The sequence below is a fragment of the Heteronotia binoei genome, chromosome 21, assembly GCF_032191835.1.
Source record: "Heteronotia binoei isolate CCM8104 ecotype False Entrance Well chromosome 21, APGP_CSIRO_Hbin_v1, whole genome shotgun sequence".
Classification (NCBI taxonomy): domain Eukaryota; kingdom Metazoa; phylum Chordata; class Lepidosauria; order Squamata; family Gekkonidae; genus Heteronotia; species Heteronotia binoei.
The window spans coordinates 31204804-31231362 of record NC_083243.1 but is presented as its reverse complement, the minus strand read 5'-3'; the positions used below and the strand labels follow the sequence as shown (position 1 = coordinate 31231362).

General features: G+C 44.9%; 1 protein-coding gene across 1 annotated transcript in view; it reads left to right on the top strand.

Moving 5' to 3' along the window:
- The window catches only part of LOC132589975 (cholesterol 24-hydroxylase-like), a 37130-nt gene extending 11156 nt beyond the window's left edge, over positions 1-25974 (top strand). The window contains exons 4-15 of the mRNA XM_060262783.1: positions 2174-2247; positions 4476-4562; positions 6691-6829; positions 9642-9752; positions 11865-12021; positions 13749-13811; positions 15321-15393; positions 17743-17827; positions 19517-19627; positions 23072-23160; positions 23284-23350; positions 25111-25974. Coding sequence (XP_060118766.1) covers positions 2174-2247; positions 4476-4562; positions 6691-6829; positions 9642-9752; positions 11865-12021; positions 13749-13811; positions 15321-15393; positions 17743-17827; positions 19517-19627; positions 23072-23160; positions 23284-23350; positions 25111-25263 — 1209 coding nt within the window. The 3' untranslated portion in view covers positions 25264-25974. The remainder of the gene's footprint in view (positions 1-2173; positions 2248-4475; positions 4563-6690; positions 6830-9641; positions 9753-11864; positions 12022-13748; positions 13812-15320; positions 15394-17742; positions 17828-19516; positions 19628-23071; positions 23161-23283; positions 23351-25110) is intronic.
- The last annotated feature ends 585 nt before the right edge of the window (positions 25975-26559 follow it).

The following is a 26559-nucleotide window of genomic DNA, read 5'->3' as shown; positions in this document are numbered from 1 at the left end:
ATAACCATATGCATTTCAGCCCCCAAGGGCCTTCCTCAGTGGTCAATATATAAAATGTTCAATGACACACATCCAGGAATAAAAATGATCAAAAGCCAGGGGTTGCTTCTAGAATGATCAAATAAAGAGCAAAAGGGGGGAAACCCCAAAATTATTATATGCATTAATTTTTTAATTTAATTTTCAATATTCTATTTTTTAAACTTTAAAATTATTGTAAGCGACTGTATGATTCTCTCCCTCAGAATGAAATGTCTTTTTGCTGTGGTTTTGTTTGAAAGATTAATCTAACTTTTCCTGTTAATTATTGAACTGAAGAATTGCAGTAGATGAATCTGAGAATTAGTCTTTCAAATAAGATACTTCCATTTTTAAGATAAAGAAGCCGTTCATAGGATTATCTTGTCTTTTTATTAGCACAGTTCGAAGGAGAAATGCACCCTTCTTAGCAGATTGACAGATTTGTCACGTTCTCAGGGTGCAGGCAGGCTGGAGTCCAAAGCCAGTCCAAGGTCAAAGTCCAGGAAGTAAAGCAGGAGCCAAGTCACCAATGCAGAATCACAAACCGGAATCAGAAGTCAATGTCCAAAAGCCACAAGGTCAGGGTGCCAAGGAAATCAAGCAGGCCAGGATCAGGAATTAGGAAGGAGTGTGGATGCAAGCCAGAGAATAGACTTGTTGCTTCCACAAGGTTACCAGGTCCTGGGTGGGAGCTATATGGGAGTCTCAATCAGCCTGCTCCCTTGGTGGCAGTGACTCTGCTAGAACTCAGGGCTGAGAGATCTGAAGCATCAGCATGCCTCATGTCTTCACTCTGGAAGTTCGTTCCGGAGCCTTCTTCGAACTCTTGAGATGGGAGGAGAGCTTGGAGGAGATTGACAGTTGACACTGGTACCCGGATGGCCAGCTACTGTTTGTTCAGCTGAGGAACTGGCTGGCAACTCTTCCAGGTCTGTTGACCCTTCCAGCTCCTCCTCGTCAGGGTTCATGACAGATTGCCCTGGCGTGGATGGCCCAGGCTAGCCTGATCTCACAAGATCTGGGAAGCTAAACAGGGTCAGCCATACTTAGGCAGGAGGCCACCAAGGGAGGCCTGTAATTTGTAATTTGGCTGTGACTAGACAGCACTTTCCTCCACCACCGCCAAGCGCACCCACCTTAGTAGATTTAGAATGATGTAACTCAAAGGATGTTTTTGGAGGTGGCTGTAAATCAGAAGCCATTTGATGGCATTTAATGCACAGAGCTCTTTTTAAGATTATACTGTATTACATGCTCTGACATGCAGTCACAAGGATTGCTTATTGATGTGTGTGATCCTCTGCATGTTTCTTTGGAAGCATCACTGAGGTTGGTATCCACGAACCAAGATTAGAATGGAAGGAAATGGCTAGCTGGTGCTTAAATCTGCTCCCGTGCATTTCCCATTAGAGCACCAATCTCTTTCTCACAGCTGTATGTTGCTCAGAGAAGATTGATGGGCCAGGCTACTGACTGATTGTCAGGCTGGTTTTCAGCGTAATACACCTGAGACTTCTTCAAATCAGCATCCAATCATCTGAGAGCCGGTTTGGTTAGTGGTTAAGTGTGCGGACTCTTATCTGGGAGAACCAGGTTTGATTCCCCACTCCTCCACTTGCACCTGCTAGCATGGCCTTGGGTCAGCCATAGCTCTGGCAGAGGTTGTCCTTGAAAGGGCAGCTGCTGTGAGAGCCCTCTCCAGCCCCACCCAACTCACAGGGTGACTGTTGTGGGGGAGGAAGGTAAAAGAGATTGTGAGCCGCTCTGAAACTCTTCGGAGTGGAGGGCGGGATATAAATCCAATATCTTCTTCTTATCTTTCCACATGGATTTTTCTCCCCCATCACCAGTCCCAAAGTTTTCAAAATAAAAGCTTAAGTGAAAAAGCTATTCAGAGGCCTTCTGTTTGGTAACCCCCATCAGCCAGACTCTTTCAGATACCCACTAGCATAGGCAGAAAGATGTGGTCTAATATCTACTCTTGTAGTTCAGTAGCAAGACTCTGAAACAAGGTCCAGAACTCTGGCATGGAATGAGTATCTTACTATTTCTGAAAATTATATCCTCCCTAAATGTTTTGTCGTGTCTGAGTAATGATACATTATTGTTGTTGTTATATGTGAAAGTGAATTGATCTGTGGTTTGTCTTTAGGAGTATCTGATGCTACCACAATACCCCAAAGACCCAGACATATATAGCATGTTTTTTAATATTTTTGGTGTAAGGTAGGTTAACATAAAGATTGGTTAATCATTATATGTGTGATTTTTTTTAAAAAAAAATCAATTAACATTTTCCATGGAAAAGCAAATTAGAAAAACTAAAAAGAAAATAATAATTGTAATTTGTGATATTTCACAGTGAGTTGAAAGTAATGTGGAAATGAGACTCAGCCCCTTGTCTGTATTTTATTGCATATATGATTTTTTTAAGAATTACAGACCTATAAAAGTTATAAATCAAACAAAAGTCTTTGTTGGGGAAAACATTGAGGGGTTGGGAAGCCTGGAGCCCCAAGTTCTCTTTTCTCAGTTCAAATCGGGGGGGAGGGGGAAGAGAGAATTGGACCGCTGGCCTTCAAAATCAGTATTGTCTACTGTTGGCAGTGGCTCTCCAGGGTGTCATTACTTACTACATGATCCTAAACTAGAGATGCCAGGGTTTGAACCTGGGACCTCCTGCATGCCAATTAGATGCTCTGCCACTGAGCCACAACCCCTCCACTCCCCTCTCACACACGTGTTCTCAGTAGGCTTGCCAATCCCCAGGTCCCAGCGGGGGTTCTTCTGCTTTCCCAGGCTCCTTCCCACCCCCAGTCAGCTGGCCAGCGAGGGGAAGACCCGCCCCCAGAGGACCATGTGCCTTTCAACCTTCAGAGGCTCCAGTCTCCGATTGAAAGGCTTCCTCTTGGGATGGTGTGTCTGTGTTACTTTGAAGAAGTTGGCAGCAACTCATGAGTAGAGAGGCCAATCCCTCGCTTCAGAGTCACCAGAAATAGGGAGGGGGGAGGGAAACGTCTGCTGAGCTCTTCATTATTCCCTATGTGGAGACCGATTCTCATAGGGTATAATGGGGAATTGATCTGGAGGTTTCGGGGGCTCTGGGGGAGCTGTTTTTTGAGGTAGAGGCACCAAATTTTCAGTATAGTATCTAGTGCCTCTCCCCAAAGTACCCCCCAAGTTTCAAAATGATTGGACCAGAGGGTCCAATTCTATGAGCTCCAAAAGAAGGTGCCCCTATCCTTCATTATTTCCTATGGAAGGAAGGCATTTAGAAAGGTGTGCTGTCCCTTTAAATGTGATGACCAGAACTCCCTTGGAGTTCAATTATGCTTGTCACACCCTTTTTCCTGGCTCCACCCCCAGTGTTTCCTGGCTTACTCCCAAAGTCCCCTGGCTCCACTTCCAAAGTCTCCATATATTTCTTGAATTGGACTTGGCAACCCTAGTTCTCAGCAGTCAGTCCTACTTTATTTGGTAAATCTGCATAGGATCAAAGTCTTGGTCCAAAAGACTGACTACAGTGATCTCATTGGCATTGTCCTTTTAAATAAATGAGATGTTGCATTCACCTAATCCATATTAATTGTGGCACAGTTCTCATGTAATCCACTGTTGCTCAACAGGAAAAAATAGAAATCGAAAACAAGCAAGATGCATGAGATTCTTAGCCAAACCACATATAATTCAGTCAGAAGAATGCCTGGGAATAGAGGGGAAGCAGAGTTTGTATTGTGCTTCTGGTGTGTGTGTGTGTTTTTAAAAAACCTCTTGGTTTCAAGAAAACCGCTGTAGCATTCCATAACTGAGATGCCACCACAGAGAAGGGCCTGTCTCTGGTAATTACTCACTGCATCTCCAAAGACGGAGTTGCACAAGACGGCCTCTGATGCAGACTGTAACTGGTCGCAACTTAACAACTTTGTCTCCAGTTTATGGTTTGCAAACCTGCTTTAAACCATAGTTTCAGTTTTTAGAGATAAAAAACATAATTTTTCAGTTCAGACCACATGGCAATCTAGTGTGTAAGGAAGGAGAAAGGAGGTTGTGGCCAATGTTGAGATTTTAGGGCCAAATTGTCCACTAGGCAAACTATTAGGGCATTATTGCTGGGGGGGGGGCGCGAAAAGAGAAGGCTACGGGCAGTCCCAAGGTGCAGGGCCCAGAAAGAGGCAAGCCAGTATTCCTCCCATACATGTCTACCATGCCTATTCAGAAAAAAGTAGCACTGTGTCCAGTGGGATTAACTTCCTGGTAGTGCAGCCCTTGGAATTAGCCTACTAATGTTTTATTATGTTTGTGTGTATGTATGGTGAACTGGGTGGCACCAATCTCATAGTTTGCCTAGAGTACCCCAAAGCCTTGGGCTGGCCCTGCCCATTGTTCATCACTAGAAATCAAAGGATCAGTATGCAATATCTTTCTATTAATACCATTTCCCCTTACATTTTCAGGTTTTTTGGGAATGGCTTGATATCAGATCCGAACCATGAACGCTGGCGCAAGCAACGGAGAATTATGGATCCAGCTTTTAGCCGAACGTGAGGGGAATATATTTGACCTAGGATGTTTTTTTCTTAAGAGCGGTGATTAGTAAATTTATATATCCTTGTTCTCTATGTGTTTACTAACAAGTAACTGTTGTGATGACCTGCCTTGAGCAGGTCTGGAGAAGGCAGCATACAATTTTCAAAATAAAATAAATATATCCCCCTAAATTCATTGCAGTTTACTGGAAATGAGGCTGTCCCATTTCCAGTCCTGGGCTGTAGCTTAGGAGACAGCAGCAGGTGACATCAGCAAAGAACCCTGTGGGTGAAGCTAGAAAAAACGCACCTTCTCAAACAAAATGGCGACCATGCATAATGAGAGAATCGCAAGCAGAGCAATTGCAATGACTGGAAAGGTTTCATATGTGAAAGGGACACGCATTTTGACCAAACAAATGTGTTGTAGATCAAAGAATTCAGGTTTTCACGGCTGGTAACATCATTAGGGTTTGTAGAATCTTTCGGGATCAAGTGCCGTGTTCTACTGGAGAAAGTTTTCCTTCCAGACGTTTCGTTCTCAGCTGCGGAGAACATTCTCAGTGGCGTTGCAGCTGGAGCAGGCGCTCAGACCTTCTTGGCTGCTGTGCATTGAGTGGGGCCAGGGCTGCTGGAGAGCTGCTATTTGTAGGCTGGAGGGGGTGTGATGAAAGGGCAATTGTTTGTTGTAGATGTTGGGAAAGACATCCTAATAATGGGATGAGGGAAGACACTGCCTAGGGAGGGTGTAAGTCCTCTTCCTTTGAGATTTTCAGAGCTGAACAATCAGCTACCAAGGATGAAGCTATAGGATAGATGTAAACTGTTATGGTTAGGGTTTTTTCCCTGTCAACCCAGGAAGTCCTCCTACTGAGACAACACCTAGGATTACCAACTTCCATGTAGCCTGGAGATCTCCTGGAATTATAATTGATCTCCAGACTATTACAAAGACTATAATCATTTTCCCTGCAGACAATGACTCTTTGGAGGGTGGACTGTATGGCATTATACCCTGCTGAGGTCCCTCCTCTCCCCAAACTCAGCCTTACCCAGGCTGTACCCCCACCCCAATCTCCAGGTAATCTCCAACCCAGAACTGGCAACCCTAACCATCCCCCCACAAACAAAACATATCAAAGTCCTGGCTTTTGCATCTGGTTAGAGTAGAGGTTCAGGACTGGCCTGCTCCTAAATCAAACACTTAAGTGGTATTGAGAGCATTTTGCCATCGTAATTCAGAAGGCTTCTGCATCTTGTCAGAGAAAACTTTCAGGACTGGCTTGCTCCCAATATAAATATAAACAATTAAGTGGTATTGAGAGGATGAGAAATTTTGAAGAAGATAAAGAGGGTGCAGAGAGCATTTTGCCAGCCGTGGCTTTTGCATCTGTTTAGAGAAGAGGTTAAGGCCTGGCTTGCTCCCAATATTAACACTGATCTGTAACAAGAGGCTGATAACTTCAAAGAAAGTAGAAATAGAAGAAGAATAATTGAAGAATTCAGATTTATACCCCACCCTTCTCCCTGAATCAGAGACTCAGAGCAGCTTACAATCTCCTATGTCTTCTCCCCCACAAAAGACACCCTGTGATGTGGTAGGACTGAGAGGGCTCTCACAGCAGCTGCCCTTTCAAGGACAATTCCTGCGATAGCTATGGCTAACCCAAGGCCATTCCAGCAGGTGCAAGTGGAGGAGTGGGGAATCAAACCTGGTTCTCCCAGATAAGAGTCCGCACACTTCACCACTACACCAAACTGGCTCTCTACTCCTGAGGAAGACTTCTGATGAAATGAGCCTACATTTGAATTTTGGATGCTTATTGAATGGACTTTTCTTTGTTATATTGTAGTTCTTTATAATGTGTACAAAAGATTTCTATGACTCTTTTAAAAGTTTTACTAAATGCTGTAAGCCAGTGTATCACAGTGTTTGTTTTTTTGTATTTCCTGTAATATGAACTGTGATCCCAGGTTGCTGTTGTGGGGGGAGCTGTGCCTTGTGGGGGGGGGGCATCTCCCTACTTAAAATTATTGTGCCTCCCTATGTAATTGCCTATTATATAGCCTTGTGTTTTCACACGGGATAACTTCTTACTTAACTACAAATATTCTCACTCGGTGATATTTTTAAATTGTCCAGTTACCTGTCTGGCTTGATGGGAATCTTCAATGAGAAAGCAGAAGAGCTTATGAAGGTGTTGGAAGAGAAAGCTGATGGAGAGACAGAAGTAGATGTGATGAGCCTCCTGAGACGGGTGACTCTTGACATCATTGCAAAGGTACTAAGTGGATGAATTTTTGCTCCTAACAAATGAAATTGTTGGCACAAATGGGGACAGGCTATGCTTCTCCAACGTAGCATCTGCTTTGCATGCAGAAGGCCTGAGATGATACAAATAAATAACTGTCATGATCCTGGGCCTAGCGAAGTCTGCAGGTCCCAGGGAAGCCTGCTTAGGAGTTACTCAGAAAAGCCTATATCTCCCAGGATCCCCTCTGTTCCTCTGATTGGGTAGCAAGGGGTTTGGAGGGAAACAGGCTCAGAGGGAGGTGGGGCCTGGGAAGAGAATATAAAGGCCAAGCCCAGGAAGTGGGTGTTCTTTCCCGGGAAGGCTGAGCTGAAGGCAGGCTGTGCCTAAAGAGCTTGAAGCAGGGAAAGACCCTTACCCAAGGGAGGAAAGTGTAGTATTAGAGTAGGGACTGTAGAGATAGACACGTTAGGGCATTTGTTTATTTCCCCTTCACCCTTTTACAGTTTTATACACCTTGGTTGTTATATTGCACTGACCGTTTAAAACAAACCTCCCCCCCCCGCTTGTTGTTAACTCTGCCTGGTCCTCACGCCCATTATTTGGCCTAAGCTAAGGGAGGCCTGGAAGGGCTTGGGAGGGTACTCTGGGCCTTCTCAAGGGAGACCCTTAACCCAGAGTGGTGGCAGCAGTTGGTAAGACCCCCCTGAGTCGTGACAATAACACTGAGGTAGAAGCAGTACATGCATAGACTTTTGTTCTTACATTTCAGACTAATGAGAGTTTCTGTTCACAGCTATTCACAGTTACTAAAAATGTTTATGTTGAGGGGCATTTATCTTCCAGTGTTTTCCCAAACTTTCCAGTGCACTGAGGATTCCCTGACTCTTTTGGTTTCCAGAAAGCTGAGCACTCTTTCCAGTACCCAAACGCCTTCTCTTGAAACACCAGTATTTATCTGGAGTTTTTTCCCCCTCACTCTTCAGGATTTAAAAGGCCATTTCTAAGCACACCAGATCAGAGATCTCTGCCCTCTTTAGAGCTATCTTCCTGTTTTGACTGGGTAGGGAGATTCTTCTCTCACCAGAAAATCTATCCCCTTTTATTGGCCTAAATGGGAGTTTTTGCCTAACTACCTACTCTTCCTTGCCAACCTTCCCAGTACTCTATCTGCATTATACTGCTTTCTATCAGGCCTGAATCCAGACTGAATTTCTCCATGGCATTCAGCTCTCAAGTATTTCTCAGCTCAGGCGATGCAAACCAATCAGATTCCTTGGAGCACCTGTCATTCAAGGCTCTCTGTTTCTGTGAAGAACTAACTCTTCACAGTCCTTTATCTGTTTCTACAACACTCCTAATCTTTTAAAAGTGCAGTCCATCACACCAACATCTCCATGTAAACGATCAGGCAGTAAATTATGCAACAGACCTCTGCCTGAGAGACTGTAGAGCTGCTGCCATTGCAAGTGGACAGTACTAAACCTGATAGACCAGTGGTCTGATATCGTATAAGGCAACTCTAGGTGTCCATGTGAGACAATAATAGAACAGCTACCTGGAGCACAGGAGAGAAGCGGTGAGAAAATTATCCAGGGATAAAAGATAAAGGTAGTCCCCTGTGCAAGCACCAGATTATTCCGACTCTGGGGTGACGTCTCTTTCACGACGTTTTTATGGCAGATTTTTTATGGGATGGTTTGACATTGCCTTCCCCAGTCATTTACACTTTACCTCCAACAAGCTGTACTCATTTTACCTACCTTGGAAGGATGGAAGGCTGAGTCAACCTGAATCCAGCTTCTGCTGGGATTGAATTCAGATAGTGAGCAGAGCTTGGACTGCAGTACTGAAGCTTACCACTCTGTTTTTCTACAGAGCTTGAGCCCCCTGCCTATTACCATAAACAGCTATGCATCAGATCAGCATTTCCAACCTGAGAGTCCTGATTGAAAAATGAGTTACATTTTCATTGATTTGTACATTGATTTGTGCATTTTTAAGTGAGTCAATGAAGCCAAATAAATGTTCCCTCTGAACTGTGCTAGTGTGAGCTAGCTCTCAGTTTTTATAGCCTGCGGCTCACATCTTTTTTCTCTTAGCTCACAAAGTAGAATTTTTGCTCACAAGACTCCACAGCTTAGAGGGAGCATTGATTGGGACTTGTGGGTCACCCTACCAAAAAGCTTGGGTACCCCACAGTGTTAGATGATAAGGAGAAAGTAACTTTGAAAGGAAACTAAACTTGAAAAGCTATAAGCTCTGATCACTAGAAACCAACTGAAGATCTATGGCTGTTAATGATAGGATGTTTTTGAGGATATTATTTCATAGAGTTCTATAAGACCAGAAGCAACTTGATGGTTCTTAATACAACACCCCCCCCCCCCCAAAAAAATGAGTGTTAACTCCTGCCTGTCTATCCATCTGACCTATGCAGGAAACTTTGTGATATGCTATTCTGCTTGGCATAAAATTTGCAGACACATAAACAAAGCAGAGCCCAGTAACAGAATATGCAGTGGCCTTCACCCCCAGGAATTCAGATTTTTGACCAGTTTGGTGTAGTGGTTAAGTGTGCAGACTGTTTTCTGGGAGAACCGGGTTTGATTCCCCACTCCTTCTCTTGCAGCTGCTGGAATGGTCTTGGGTCAGCCATAGCTCTCATTGAGCTGTCCTTGAAAGGGCAACTTCTGTGAGAGTTCTCTCAGCCCCACCCACCTCACAGGGTGTTTGTCGTGCAGGAGGAAGGTAAAGGAGATTGCGAGCCACTCTGAGATTTAGCGTGTAGGATGGGATATAAATCCAATATCATCATAATCGTCTTCTTCAATATTATCAGGTGGCTTTTGGCTTAGAACTGAACACCCTCCATGATTACCAAACACCTTTCCCACGTGCAGTGGATTTAATTGCAGAAGGCATGACCAAGATACGCATCCCTTTTTTTCAGGTCAGTACAATCTTTTTATGACTTGCTTTCCCTATACAGCTCCCTTCCCTAGTCTTACATGGAGCCCTTCATGCCTGTTTGGCCCTCAATCTAAGCTGCCTGTGGACTGCCCATTTCTGTATGCCTGCGGATCTCCAGATTGAAAGCCTGGACCAGGGGTGGCCAAACTGGTTTGGGAGCCACATGTGGCTCTTTCACACATATAGCACGGCTCTAGAAGCCCTCTCTATATCTAATTCCTTCCCTCCTTCCTTTAACATTCATGACTTACAACTCTCAAATATCTGACGTTTGTTCTATGTGGCTCTTATGTTAAGCAAGTTTGGCCACCCCTGGCCTGGACAATAATGTTGACTAAGAGTTCATATACAGCACATCACTCTGAACAGGAGTGGCAAGCCCCTGGATATGCCCTGGATTCTTAAGCTGAGTCTAGCAGTCATCCCACACCTTGTTTCAGGTTGAAAGATGTAACATTTCCAGGTGAACGGCCTGGAGCACAGTAGTACAGCATCTGCTTTGCATGTTGAAGGTCCCAGATTAAGAACATAAGAGAAGCCATGTTAGATCAGGCCAATGGCCCATCCAGTCCAACACTCTGTGTCACACAGTGGCAATTTTTTTTAATATATATATATATATACACATACACACTGTGGCTAATAGCCACTGATGGACCTCTGCTCCATATTTTTATCTAAACCCCTCTTGAAGGTGGCTATGCTTGTGGCCGCCACCACCTCCTGTGGCAGTGAATTCCACATGTTAATCACCCTTTGGGTGAAGAAGTACTTCCTTTTATCCGTTTTAACCCGACTGCTCAGCAATTTCATCAAACGCCCACGAGTTCTTGTATTGTGAGAAAGGGAGAAAAGTACCTCTTTCTCTACTTTCTCCATCCCATGCATTATCTTGTAGGTTCAATCTCTGACATCTCCAATCAAAAGAATCAGAGGGTAGGAGATGTGACAGACCTTGACCTAAGACTCTGCCAGTCTGAGTGGAAACTGCTGACCAGGGATGGACCAATGGTTTGATTCTGAAATAAGGCAGCTTCATGAGTTCATTTTGATTTGGAGTACAGAGTCTTCTCCCAGGTTTGAATCTGACAATTCAGTAAGGTCAAGGGTGAAAATATGCGGTGCCAAGTCAAAGGGGCAGCAAAATAGAAAGGCTCAAGAACAGAGAGATGCTGCTTGCAGGAATCCCTTCTAGGTTCAGGCTGGCCAATCCCCAACACAGCACAAGCTGAGAAATTTGTTCATTATCTTAATGACCTTTCAGGCAAAATATTCCTCCTGGAAGTTTGGGAATAAATGAATGAATAAACACATATGTTAAAATTCAGCAAATATTAACAGTTAAAACCTTTCCAGCCATTCAGCCCTGCAGCATCCCCCTGCCACCTCCACCAAATTTAACTAGCTTTCTAGATCAAAGTTGGAGTCCAGTAGCAACTTTAAGACCAACGAAGTTTTATTGAGCATGCAGACTTTCATGGGCTGGAAGCACACATCCCATCCCATACTATTGTCTGATGAAATGTGCATTTGGCACATGAAAGCTTGCATGCTCAATAAAACCTTGTTGGTTTTAGAGGTGCTATTGGACTCCAGCTTTTTTTTATTGCTTCATACCAACACAGCTGCCCACCTGGTTCTAGCTTTCTAGATGTGAGAAGTGAGAAGGCTTGATAGTCAGTCTTCCCCAGAATGGTAGTTTTATTATGCTGATGCCATCATTGGCCAGCTAGTAGTTCTTAGCACAGGATATGTTGAAAACTCTTACATATTTACTTTATTAGAATGCAAAGGTTTTTATAAAACCAAGAATGGATACTCAAGATCTCCTGAAAGCTAAGGTGCAACTAATCTATACGCAGTGGTCTTGTTCAGGAACTCTTGGTTAAGACTGTAAAGAAATGCTTTGCTTGAGCCGACCAAATCTTCATTGCAGAATTCCCAGCAATCAGCAAACCATTAACCGATGCCCTTGAGACTGACCAGTTGTCCACAATTTTCTTTCTGTCTGCCTCTGCCTTGATGGGAAGCATCTGTCATTCCAGGTTTCATTTTATGCTGCTGTGCTCATGTTACTCCATTATCTGTTTAGTACATACCCTGGAACAGAAAAAAGGTGAAAGAGATTCAGGACAGCTTGAGGCTGCTACGTCGCACCGGGGAGGAGTGTTTTGAGCGGAGGCGCAAGGCCATGCTGAATGACGAGGAGACCCCTTTGGATATTCTTACTCAAATCTTGAAGAGTGAAGGTAGGGGGGGGCCCTGTGGCAAAAACCCCACAATTGTTGTGTGTTTTCTCTGAGGATAAGAACATAAGAGAAGCCATGTTGGATCAGGCCAATGGCCCATCCAGTCCAACACTCTGTGTCAGGGGTGGCCAACGGTAGCTCTCCAGATGTTTTTTGCCTACAACTCCCATCAGCCCCAGCCAGCATAGCCAATGGCTGGGGCTGATGGGAGTTGTAGGCAAAAAAACATCTGAAGAGCTATCGTTGGCCACCCCTGCTCAGTGTCACACAGTGGCCAAAAAAAACACAACCAAGGTACCATCAGGAGGTCCACCAGTCAGACCAGGACACTAGAAGCTCTCCCACTGCTGCCCCCTCTAAGCACCAAGCAACATGAGAAAGTGGGAGGAACTAGGGGAAATCATGGTAGTTCATAGAATCATAGAGTTGGAAGGGACCTCCTGTACAGTGCAGGAACTTCACAAATAGCTTTGCCCCCCACACACATCCCCAGTGACCCCTGCTCCATGCCCAGAAGATGGCAAAAACCTCAAGGAACCCTTGCCAAACTGACTTGGAGGAAAATTGCTGCCTTACTGCAAAGTGACAATCAGTGTTTCCCTGGGCATGTAAAAAAGGGCCATGAGAACTAAGCACTGAGGCAACCCTTCCTGTGCTCCCTCTCATGATCTGCCTAAGTTTGCAGAATCAGCATTGCTTTCAGATGGCCTTCTAGCCTCCCTTTAAAAACCTCCCAAGGAAGCCTGTTCCACTGAGGAACCACTCTGTCAGGAAGTTTTTCCTAGTGTTTGGCCAGAAACTCTTTAATTTCAACCCATTGGTTCTGGTCTGACCTTCTGGAGCCACAGAAAACAATTAGCAGCAAGATGCTTTCCTTTCTGCATAAAGAGGAGATGGTAAATTAGGAAATTCTTGCCTCTAAAAAGAAAGTTTGGTCAAAGGTATCAGAGCTGTTTTAGATGTTTTGTCTGAGTCAGTGATCCACTGGCCCTTTTCTCCCCAAAAAATTAGGGTGAGGGAGATAAGTCTGTGTTGTGGGCTGCAGTCTGTGGAATTCCAGAACCCAAAGTAGATTCTCAGTGGTCCATAATGGCAAGATTCACTGTGCCATTAGGCAGTGTCATTAAGCAACAGACTTAGGGCCTTGCTAAAGGTGCTAGGTCTGTGCACACTTAGATGGGATGTGACTAAGTTCTACTGATCTTAATACAGTACAATAGTGCTAATTGCATATAGCCATTGCAGTCAAGCACAAAGAAGGTAAAATAGAAATCATAAATGGCATCATCAACATAATAAAATCTAAAAGTACTTGTCATTATTTGTCTATCTTAATGCAAGAGTCCAGGAGCACCTTAAAGACTAACAGAATTTGTGACAGGGTATGAGCTTTCGGTAGTCACTGAAGTGAGCAGTGAGTCATGAAAGCTCACATCTTGCTACAAATTTTTGTTAGTCTTTAAGGTGCTCCTGGGCTCTTGCTCTTTTCTACTGCTACAGACAGGCTAACTCGGCTACCCATCTTGATCTATTGATCTTAGATGTTTTTTACTTCCAAGTAAAGATGCTCAGAAGCATCTTGGAACCTTAATAAATGAGATTGTTTCTTGTCCACTTTTGGACACCTGCCTAGTGATGTCAGGGCTCCAGAGCTGTATTGTATTTTTGCCCTCTTGTACCTTTGAAGCTGATTGTCAACTCTTGCCCTTTGCTTCCTGCCTTGACAGCTCAGGAGGGAGGCTGCGATTATGACAGCATGCTGGACAACTTTGTCACCTTCTTTTTTGCAGGTTGGTAGACCTGTTCGTCTTGTAACACACAAATGCACTGATCTATCAAAGAAAATATTCACATATTAGAAGCAGGCTTCCAAGGGTCCAGCCAGTAGGGATGTAAATGTATATTCCAGTCTTCATCAGCATTCAGACTGTGGTATTTGCACTGGCTGATCTGACCTTGACAGACTACACTCAGTGCTTTAAATGCTGTGTGCACTTGCAGCACTTAGAAATGTTTTCCTGTTAAGAGTTATGGAAGAGGTTGTTGTAACACCTTCCCGGGTGTGCATGCTTCAGTGCAGATGTGCAAATCATTTCCAGTTTGGAAGCCAGCCTCACGTTCTCTGTCTCTGCTATCCAAATCATGGTTCTGTCATAATTGAAACTGTAATCTGCAGTGCACTGGCATTGTCATGATCCTGGGCCTAGCAAGGCCTCCAGGCCCAGGGAAGCCTGATTAGGAATTACTGGGAAAAGCCTACATCTCCCAGGATCCCCGCTGTCCCTCTGACTGGGTAGCAAGGGGTTTGGAGGGGTGGGGCCTGGGAAGAGAATATATAAAGGCCAAGCCCAGGAAGTGAGTTCTTTCCCTGGAAGGCTTAGCTGGAGGCAGGCTGTCGCCTGGAGAGCTGGAAGCAGGGGAAAGACCCTTACTCAAGGGGGTAAGTGCTGGTAAGAGTAGGGACTATAAGATAAATGCGTTAGGTCATTTGTTTATTTTCCCTTCACCTTTTTACTGGTTAATGCGCCTTGTTAATTTATATTGCACTGGAATAAATCTTTTTGTTGTTGTTTACTCTGCCTAGTCCTGACACCCATTATTTGGCCTAGCTAAGGGAGGCCTGAAGGGCTTGGGAGGGAACTCTGGGCCTTCTCAAGGGGAACCCTTAACCCAGAGTGGTGGCAGCAATTTGGTAAGACCCCTCTAGTCATGACAGGCATAACCATGATTATGAGGGACTGCAGTTTGCATCAGTGATGGCTACAGCACATGTATCATGAAAGACTAATGTTGGGAAGGGAGGGGAGTAGGAGGAAGGCATGCTTTTGTCAGGCTGGCCATCTCCTGGCTTGCCAACTATTTTGTAGAAAGCCACTATGTATGATCCTAGAGGGCCCTTCTCCGGCTACCAGGTGCTGAACCACAGCCTCCTGGGCCAGCCAGGAGCCTCAAGGGTTCCAAAACTTATTAGCTTCCCATGTTCTCCTCTGAAGACTGTCAGAAGCACTCTGGGGTCTCAAGTGGACATCCTTCCCATCACCTGCTGCCTGGTTCTTTTTAACTGGAGATAACAGAGACTGAACCTTTAGGTCTATGGAATCAGTACTTGGGGGAAAAGAGTATCGAGTTTCTAAGCTGAGTTTTGGTGTTGGCTTCTGTTGTCAAGGGCAACATACTTCTGCCACTACAGTAGAAGTATTTTGAGCTAGACTTCTTGACTTGAGGAGATGGATAAGTTCAGTTTCTTGTTTTGTTCCCATCTTCCCCGCCACCATCTAACGAGGCTCTCCATCTTTCAGGTCACGAAACCACTGCCAATCTGTTGTCTTTCACCATCATGGAGCTGGGGCGGCAGCCTGAGATAGTGGCAAAGTAGGTAACATGGGCTGCTTGCTGACTCTGTTGTGTGTTTTCCTTCTTTTTCTACTTTTTTCATTATTGTAGTGCACCATTTGTTTCAGTTTTTGTAAAGTTTTTGAATATCAGGGGTGGAATTCTAGCAGGAGCTCCTTTGCATATTAGGCTACACACCCCTGATGTAGCCAATCCTCCAAGAGCTTTCAAGGCTCTCTTTTGTAAGCTCTTGGGGGATTGGCTACGTCAGGGGTGGGTGGCCTAACATGCAAAGAAGCTCCTGCTAGAATTCCACCCTTGGTGAATATAGTCCATACAATACTTTGTATGCATCTTGGGGTACTTCTTCACATTGCCAGAAAATCACGCATACAGTTATTTGGAATGTGAGGTGGATGCTATAGGACTTGCTATAGTCAAGTTGAGGCCTGCAGCCACTGGCAACACATTGGGAGTGAAAGAAATGTTAGGCTGAAGCCTCTCCATCTTAGGGCTTGGGTTGGGAGGGAAGGGAGGGGGTTAAGTCACCCTTGCTCCCCAGGATTGCTTCTCTGATTCCTGTCAGTGCCCAGCAAGGACTAGAGCAGGGTCCCCAACCACCGGTCCGTGGACCAGTACCTGTCCATGGCCTGCTAGCAATGGGGCTGCAGAACAAGGTAGAGGCTCCATACTGCCCCTGCCCTCCCGGGATTGTGAGGCACTCCAAAGGGATCTGTTGAGGCTGGGTGAGTGGGCGTCAACGTGGCAGATGCGGTTCAATGTGGCCAAGTGCAAAGTAATGCACATTGGGGCCAAGAATCCCAGCTACAAATACAAGTTGATGGGGTGTGAACTGGCAGAGACTGACCAAGAGAGAGATCTTGGGGTCATGGTAGATAACTCACTGAAAATGTCAAGACAGTGTGCAATTGCAATAAAAAAGGCTAACGCCATGCTGGGAATTATTAGGAAGGGAATTGAAAACAAATCAGCCAGTATCATAATGCCCCTGTATAAATCGATGGTGCGGTCTCATTTGGAGTACTGTGTGCAGTTCTGGTCGCCGCACCCCAAAAAGGATATTATAGCATTGGAGAAAGTCCAGAGAAGGGCAACTGGAATGATTAAAGGGCTGGAGCACTTTCCCTATGAAGAAAGGTTGAAACGCTTGGGACTCTTTAGCATGGAGAAACGTCGACTGAGGGGTGACATGATAGAGGTTTACAAGATAATGCATGGGATGGAGAAAGTAGAGAAAGAAGTCCTTTTCTCCCTTTCTCACAATACGAGAACTCGTGGGCATTCGATGAAATTGCTGAGCAGACAGGTTAAAACGGATAAAAGGAAGTACTTCTCCACCCAAAGGGTGATTAACATGTGGAATTCACTGCCACATGAGGTGGTGGCGGCCACAAGTATAGCCACCTTCAAGAGGGGTTTAGATAAAAATATGGAGCACAGGTCCATCAGTGGCTATTAACCACAGTGTGTGTGTATATATAAAAAATTTTTGCCACTGTGTGACACAGAGTGTTGGACTGGATGGGCCGTTGGCCTGATCCAACATGGCTTCTCTTATGTTCTTATCCAGGTGGATGAAAGAGGCAACCTTGGGGTGAGGCAGAGCAACCTTGCCACCCCTTTCACCTGCCCAGGTCATGGGTGGGTGAAAGGGGTGGCAGGGTTGTGACCCTAGCCTACCCCTCATTTATAAACCCTCGCCGATCAGCTGATGGGTGGGGGTATGTAAATGGGAGGGGGAGGAAGATTGGCCTTTTGTCACCTGGCCACGTAGTGGGGAGGTGGCAGGGACGGGGGGGGGGGGCAAAAACTCCAGCACCGTCCCCCTCACCGGTCCATGGAAAAATTGTCTTCCACAAAACCGGTTCTGGTGCCAAAAAGGTTGGGAGTCACTGGACTAGAGGACCCTTAGCCACTTCCTCCTTGGCCTGGGGTTTAAATTATCCAGGAATAAGCTTCTCTTGCCCCACTTCCCCTTTCCTTTCATTTGATGGATGGATCTTTTCCTTGTTATGTTTGATATCATGCCAATAAAGGTTATTGAAGTCATGTGAAACCCAAAAACTTTATGAAAGCTTCCTCTTGATCCTTGAACAATCCTTGCCCCAGGGGCCACATCAGGACACCGTCCAGCTACCAGGGTTGTAAGCTGCACCTGTCAGCATCTTGGGACTGTGGTGTGGCATAGGGGCAGCCCACAGCTCTAGGAGTTTGGTCAGTGGCAGTGGGTCTGCAGAGGAAGGCAATGGCCACTCATCTCTGCTTCTCAGTTGCCTTGAAAGCCCCTTGCTGGGTTCACTGTAAGCCAGTTGCGACTTGTCAGCAAAAATGTATGCAATGAACTACCCTCCTGTCTCTTCTTCTTAGACTTCAGGCTGAAGTGGATGAGTTTGTTGGCGTAAGGAGAGACATTAACTATGAAGATCTTGGCAGCCTCCAGTATTTGTCGCAGGTACATAGCTGACAAGAAAAAGATGAAGATGATGATATTGGATTTATATCCCGCCCTTCACTCTGAATCTCAGAGTCTCAGAGCAGCTTACAGTCTCCTTTACCTTCCTCACAACAGGCACCCTGTGAGGTAGGTGGGGCTGAGAGAGCTCTCACAGAAGCTGCCCTTTCAAGGACAGCTGTGCGAGAGCTAAGGCTGACCCAAGGCCATTCCTGCAGCTGCAAGTAGAGGAATGGGGAATCAAACCCAGTTCTCCCAGATTAGACTTTACACACTAAATTGCTTCACCAGATGAGATACCAGGTGATTCAGAGCTGCTCTGAATCCAGTTTGCTAGTACCACTTGAAAGGATAACAAAATGGGTTTCCAGATGAGAACGGACGCGTGAGGCTTGTCATGCTTTTTGAACAAAGGGCATCTCAAAGCTCTTTATCTGTGAGGGAGGCATTCTAGGATTTCCACAAAGAAATCTCCTAAGGACTTCTGATGGCTGAACGAACAGAGGGAAATAGTGCAGTGTTTTTTGTATTGCCCAAAATCCCGGACTTAAACATTCATTGAGTGCAATATGTTTGTTCTGCCAATCTGTTACCTCAGTGCATCTCAACTAGTCATAAGAACATGAGTAGAGCCTGCTGAATCAGACCAGTTGCCAATCTAGCCCAGCTTTCCATTTCACACAGTCACCAACCAGTTGCCTTGGATGGCCGATCAGTGGCCTAGAGGCTAAGGCCTTCCCCTCGATCTTGACTCCTCTCAATATGGAGGTTCCTTTTGGTCACCCTGAGTACTAGCCATTGATCAGCCTATCCTCAATCTTTCTAAAGCCCTTTAGGCTCATGGAGATTATTTATGCCCGCTGACAGCAAAGTGCATGATTTAATTGGTGGCTGAGTCAAGAAGTATTTTCTTTACAGTTTGGTGTAGTGGTTAAGTGCGTGGACTCTTATTATCTGGGAGAACCAGGTTTAATTCCCCACTCCTCCACTTGCACCTACTGGAATGGCCTTGGGTTGGCCATAGCTCTCGCAGAGCTGTCCTTGAAAGGGCAGCTTCTGTGAGAGCCCTCTCAGCCCCACCCACCTCACAGGGTGTCTGTTGTGGGGGGAGAAGATATTGGAGACTGTAAGCCGCTCTGAGTCTCTGATCCAGGGAGAAGGGTGGGGTATAAATCTGCAATTCTTCTTCTTCTTTTGTCTGTCTGCAATCTATTGCCTGTCAACTTCGTTCTAGTATTATGGGAGAGGAAGGAAAAGAAATCCTCTCTATCCTCTTTTCCCACTGCATGGATAGTTTTATAAAGCTTAGCCTTGTCCCTACCTGAATTCTCCCTTTTGCCTCCAGGCATGAACAACCCCGTGATCTTCTTTCCAGCTTCTGTTTTATCATTTTGAAAGAACCATGGCCTTTGGTGCTCTGTCTGCATTATTACGTACAGAGTGACCTCAGGATGAATCAAAGACTTTGAAACCATCTCGCCAAGTTAAAAATGCAGATGAGGCACAGCTGACAGCAATCAGATGGGACAAGTGACTGCAGGGGAAATTAAGGCTTTGGTATTTACTAAAAAACTGGTTTAAAGTTTTAGCCAAGGCATTCTGGATGCGGGTCCATCTCTCATGCTAGATATTAAAGAAAAATATCACCACTCTGCTTAAACTGTGTTAAATTCATCTTTACTATTTCAGGTTCTCAAAGAATCCCTACGATTGTACCCACCGGCTCCAGGCACTGTACGCTGGACAGGAACTGAAAATGTCATTGAAGGGGTCAAAATTCCAGCAAACACCGCCCTGAATGTGAGTTTGTTGAATGGGCTGCTGTCTAGGATTATCCAAACCTAGGCTTCCTGTAGGCACATGTAATTGGAGTTGAGAGACTAGGGCTGCCAATCCCCAGGTGGGGCGGGGGATCCAAAGCAACTCTTCCGTGTACCAGAACGTCTTGAGGAAGTAAAGATTCACATATCTATAGGGAAGACTGTATGACAGAATAGCAGAACACACTGTGTCACACAGTGGCCAAAAAAAATTTATATATATATATATACACACACACACACACACACTGTGGCTAATAGCCACTGATGGACCTCTGCTCCATATTTTTATCTAAACCCCTCTTGAAGGTGGCCATGCTTGTGGCCGCCACCACCTCCTGTGGCAGTGAATTCCACATGTTAATCACCCTTTGGGTGAAGAAGTACTTCCTTTTAACCATTTTAACCTGTCTGCTCAGCAATTTCATTGAATGCCCACGAATTCTTGTATTGTGAGAAAGGGAGAAAAGTACCTCTTTCTCTACTTTCTCCACCCCATGCATTATCTTGTAAACCTCTATCATGTCACCCCGCAGTCGACGTTTCTCCGGGGTGACAGAATAGCAGAATGTTTTGCAAGAAATTTATTAGGTGTATTGTTCCCTTCTCCCTTATGTTTCCTTCACTTGTGTAACAAATATTTATAAAGCTTAAATGTTACAATTTACACAAGTGAAGGAAACATAAGGGAGAAGGGAACAATACACCTAATAATTTTTTTAAAGTTGTAAGATATAGATATAGATTTATTACCATATGTTACCAATAAAATTGTTTTATTACTCGAAAAAAAAGAAAGCAGCAGGGGGGTGGGGAGAGTCTGCTCCATATAGCCATAAACCAGGGCCTTGTTCCACTGAGCTCTCAGTGTCCTAATGTGCAGTGAAGCTTTCTGGGCTTTCCTCCACCCACTTTTATAGGAACTGAGCCAGCGAGGCTTAATGATCAACCTTTGGATACTGGTAACAACCAAAGGTAGCCCAAATAACAGATGTAAGCCGAATGAACCCAGGGGCAATCAGTGAATAACTTCCAAGGGCTGGAACAATGGCCACCTGACAGCACTGTTTCCAGGCCTGGAGATTCTTGCATGTTTGCACTACAGCCTTTTAGTGGAAAAACTGCCTGGGCCTGACTTTTCTGAGGCAATTTAAGGAATGGTAAAAACAAAACAAAAAACCCTCAGCCCCAACCTGTAAGGTTGCCAACCTCCAGGCAATGGATCCTGAGATTACAACTGATCTCCAGGCAACAGAGATCGATTCACGTGGAAAAAAAATGGTTGCTTTGGAAGGTCAGATCTATGGCATCATACCCTACCAAAGCCCCTCCCCAAACCCCACCCTCTTCAAGCTCCATCTCCAAAATCTCTAGTTATTTTCCAACCTGAAGCTGGCAACCTTACCAATGTACCTAACTGCCTTCCTTACTGGGAGGGGGTGCACAACTTTTTGCGACTGTAGAACATGCTTCTCAGCCTTGACCGAGATTGTCCAGGCTAGGCTTATCTTATCAGATATTGGGAGCTAAGCAGGGCTGGCTCTGGTCATTATTTGGATGGGAGACAACAAATGGGGTTTGGGGGGGGGAGTTATTTCCTGTGTTTGATGCTCCACATGCAAAGAATACTCCATGTGGAGCAGCAAAAATAAAGACAAGCCCAAATGGGCCTGGAATGTCACTGTGGAAAGAGGAAAGGCTTCTGCCTCCCCCACCCACAAGCCATTTTCCTTCATGGACCACCAAGGAATACCAGGGTCATGAAGTTGAGGCAGGCGATGTCAAACCACCTCTGAACATCTCGGGCCTTTAAATCCTACAGCAGGGGTGTCAAACATACAGTTCAGGCACCAAATCAGGCCCCCTGAGGGCTCTTATCAGGCCCCTGAGCAACTGGCTGTCATCTGCTTCCTTCTCCCCCTTTCTTCCTTCTGCATAACAGCTTGCTTTGCCAGGCTTGCTTAGTCGCACAGGAGCTACAGAGCAAAGTCTTTATTTTCTCCATTGGCTGAGGCTTCTCCCTTGGGGAGGAGGAGGGAGGAATAGTTTGTTTTGCCAGGCTCTCTTAGTTGCACAGCAGAGCTACTGAGCCAAGCCTCTCTTCTTCTATTGGCTGAGACTCCCCGTCCCCTGGGGAAGGAAGGAAAAGCCAGAGCTTCCTTTGCCCAGTTCCCTGGATCTCATGGGAGAAATACAAAGAAAGCATCTTTAAGACCAATAACATTTTAAGCATGTTTTAAGTTTTTTAAAAAAATATATGGTTTTTGGTGTCCTTTATAAGGTTTATATCTCTGCTACCTAATCTTAAATAGGTACACACATGGCCCAGCCCAACATGGCTTGGCCCAAACCAACATGGCCTGAAAAAGTCTAATTTATGTTAGATCTGGCCCTCATAACAAATGAGTTCAACACCCTTGCCCTACAGGGCTTGCCATTATTCAGATGTGATTAGATAACCACCGCATCATGCCTCTTACTGTGCCCTACTTATTTCCTCACTGACCGGAAGTTGCAGTTCTGCATTCAGCCACAGACCAGCTCTGTGCTGCTTCAGCCCTTGACTTACAAAGTTGCTGCTCTTTAAATCAAACAACAAGCAAAGGAGACTTTGGGTAATTATATGACTAAAGAATAAAAGAAGAGCTCCAGTGTGACAAAAGACTTGGGTACTTAACAAATCTCTAAAGTATTTAACCTCTGGAATTAAGAACAATGTGTAAGGTTACAAAGCCCACTTTGACAAGGGAAATTTACAAACAACAAAGTAATACAATATGTAGCATAACACAGTGCAGTAACTCAATGCAATTGCAGGTTGCTCTTAACAAATAGATATCAAGCTAGTCCAAAAATGTGGCTCAGAACATAGTATTCTTCTCTGGCCATTTCAGACTTGACCACCTTAAAATAGCTGATAATCAATAATGTCCAGCTGGTAATCAATAATGTCCAGTTTCGAGTAACGTTAGTCTTTGGCTCGCATAAATCTCAGAGCAATGTCCCCATGTCTGAAATAAATTCCAAGAGGGGGAAAAAAGAATAGTATTCCGTCAGGATGTCTGTCGCCTTCGTTTGAATTGACATATGGCCCTTCCACTCCTAGGCTCAGCGACCAAAGCAACTTTCACCTGGACCTTGTGATCATAACTTCCAGTTGTGCTTCCACCAATTAGTTGACTGAACAGGATTTGTTCAGCAGGACAGTGGATGGATCAAAATTCTGTTCAAAACAATACAATTGATAGTATGATCCTAAACAGAGTTTCACCCTTCTAAGTTCCATCGACATCAATAAACTTAAAAGGGCATAACTCTGTTTGGTATTGCTGTGTACATATTAGTTACCTGTTCCCGTGGATGCTGGTTGTTGGTGAGCCTTAGTGCATGGCTGCGAATGTAAATTGCTGTCTTCTCTTGGCAGTTCAACACATATGTCATGGGACGCATGGAAAGGTTTTTCAAGGATCCACTGATCTTCAATCCTGACCGATTTGGTAAAGACCAGCCCAAGTGAGTCAGCTGTCTGAAGTGTGTGTGTGAGAGAGAGCTCTGTTAAATTAAATAAGACCATTGAATGAAAAATTAAATAAGACCATTGAAATGATTGAAGCCTATGTTGAATTTATTTTTCAGGCCCTACTATTGCTATTTCCCATTTGCTTTGGGGCCTCGTTCCTGCATTGGGCAGATATTTGCACAGGTAAGTTGGTCACCATTGCTGGGAGTGGAGGACTCTGCAACGTTTGCTTGCATAGAGTGCGTCTGTTAGGGTTACCAATCCCCAGATGGGTGCAAGGGATCCCCAGGTTTGGAGGCCCCTCTGCTTCAGAGTTATCAGAAAGCGGGGGCGGGGGAGGTAGGGAAAGCTCTGCAAGGCACTCTATTATAGCCTATCAAACGTCCAGCATAACCGTTTTAGTGGCCCTGGTCAGTATTTGGATGGGAGATTGCCAAGGAATACCAGGGCTGCTATTCAAAGGTGTGCAGTGGCAAGCCACCTCTGAACATCTCTTGCTTTTAAGACCCTATGGCAGGGGTGTCAAGCATGCAGCACAGGCCCTGGAAGGCTCCTATCAGGCCCCTGAGCAACTGGCTGTCATCTGCTTCCTTCTATCTTGCTTCCTTCTGTGTAACAGCGTGCTTTGCCAGGCTTGCTGAATCACACAAGAGCTACAGAGCAAAGCCTCTATTTTCTTCATTTGCTGAGGCTCCTCCCTTGGGAAGGAAAGGGGGAGGAATAGCTTGCTTTGACAGGCTCTCTCAATCTCACAGCAGAGCTACTGAGCCAATCCTCTCTTCCTTCTATTGGCTGAGGCTCCTCCCCCTCCTGGTCCCCTGGGGAAGAAAGGAAAAGCCAGAGCTTCCTTTGCCCAGTTCCCTGGATCCCATGGGAGAAATACAAAGAAACATCTTTAAGACCAATGAGGGCTAATGTTTTAAGCATGTTTTTTTTAAAAAAAAATCTTTAATTGTGTTTGTCTGTGTACTTTATAAAGTTTATATCTCTGCTACTCAGGGCCGGCTTGCCCACTAAGCAAACTAGGTTGCCTAGGGCGCTGGGAGATGGGGGGCACCGAAATGGGCTGCCCTTCTCCCAGTGCCCATGGCAAATGCCTAGTTTGCCTGCCTCTACCACTTCCACGCACCCTCTCCCTTCCCTTGCGCTCCCCCCAGCACGATCAGAGCATCAGAGCCTGCCCACTGCTGCCTGGGCCCCAGCGCACACCGTGCCTGGGCCTTACTGCCTTCGATGTGGCTGGCATGGCATCTACTCCTTTGAAGAGCCCATGGGAGAAGACTTCACTCCCCCTCACTTCCGGTTCCTGGAAGGAGGGAGGAGAAGCCTCATTTGGCGGGCTTTTCAAAGGGGTAGATGCCGTGCCACCATCGCATTGAAGGCAGTAAGCCCAGGCGCTGCGTGCTATGATGGGGGCAAAGGAAGGGTGGGCGGGCAGCTTGCCTGGGGCGCCATGCACCTTCGGGCTGGTGCTGCAGCTACCTAATCTTAAATAGGTACACAAATGGCTTGGCCCAACAAGGTCTCATTTATGTCAGATTCGGCCCTCATAGCAAATGAATTCGACAACTCTTGGGGTTGCCATAGGTTAGCTGTGACTTGTCAGCAAAAAAAAAAGGACTTAAAAAAATAAACCTGTCCCCATTTTGCCCCATATTACAAATGAATGGAAATGGGTGTGTGCAGGGCTTTTTTGAGCAGGAATGCAGTTCCGGCTGACTTGGCATCAGGGGGTGTGACCTAATATGCAAATGAGCCCCTGCTGGGCTTTTTCTACAAAAGAGCCCTATGTGAAACAATGATAATGTCAGGGTGTGTGGCCTAATATGTAAATGAATTCCTGCTGGACTTTTTCTACAAACAAAGCCCTGGGTGTGTGCTTCTGTATAAAAACTATTTTGGTCAGTTCTCACCATTTAATTAGTATTACCTTTTTATTCCAGATGGAGGCTAAAGTGATTATGGCCAAACTCCTGCAGAGGTTTGAATTCCAGCTGGTCCCACCACAGAGATTTAAGGTTCTGGAATCAGGAACACTGAGGCCATTCGATCCTGTAGTGTGCAGACTGAACCTACGCAACCCTCTTGGCTTTTGAACATCAAGCAACACATTGACGGCAGGCTTCAGTTGGGGATTGCTGTTGGGAAATGCTAAAGTGCATTTCAGAGACGAATCAGAATTCGTAGTGGAGTCTGGACCAGGATTTATATTGTCTGATGCATGAGTTAAAACACTTAAGAGGACTTAACTGTTTCAGTGGGTAGCCATGTTGGTCTGCAGTGGAACCACTAGATTCGATGCAAATATTACTTTAGAGGTCAACAAGATATCTGACAAAGGGACCTCTGACTCTTGCATGTTCATAACCCCGAAAACCAGACCAATTTCGAAATTTGAAGAGAGATGGAGAGTGTTTGTTATGCAAGCAGGAGGCAAATTTAGAATGGGAAACAGAAAAAAATTGTATATAATTGTATCACAACGTGAAAGCAGATGAAAATGTTTTGAATATAAATGTATAAGGAAGTAGATTCTGAACAAAAATATCTTTTTACTGTATGTATAATAGACTTTTAATAATTTGCTATATTAAAAGTTACAGCTAGTAGAAATGATGAAATATGCAATATAGAATACGTAGTAATGATGAAATTAATAATATAGTTGCAAAATAGATCAGTTATGAAATCTGAAAGTTAAAATGTTTGAAGTAAGGACCATTGTATTCTATAGAAAGTCTTTAAAATGAAGGGGATGATGAGATAAATATTTTCTGTTCTATATACCCTTTAATGTACAAATAAAAGCACCCCAATGGTGGAACCAGCTGCCGGAAGAGGTGCGGGCCCTATGGGACCTTAGCCAATTCCGTAGGTTGTGTAAAACTGCCCTCTTCCAGCTAGCCTTTCAAGATGGAGCTTGAAATAAACATCACACCATCACTAATATTAATAACTGAGATAGCAGCGAGTAGAGATTATTTTAGACTGTTTTTAGATTATGTAAAAATTTAATGGTAAATTGTAAATTTTATTGAATTGTATAACTGTTTTATTGTTCAACATGGCTTTTGCCATACCTGTAAGCCGCCCTGAGCCTGCCTCGGCGGGGAGGGCGGGGTATAAATAAAATTTTATTATTATTACTATTATTATTAAATATATATAGTGTTACACAATCCCTTTTTACCTTATGTAGCCCTGGAGTCGATCCATGTCATTTTGGATCATTTTCCTCTTTTCTTGATGCCTTTGACTTTTCCTAGTATTTTCTTCCAGTGACTCTTGTCTACCCATAATGTGACCAAAATAGAATAGTCTCTAGCCATTTTAGCTTCTAGGGAGCGTTCAGGCTTGAATTGGTCCAGAACGCACTTATTTGTCATTTGGCA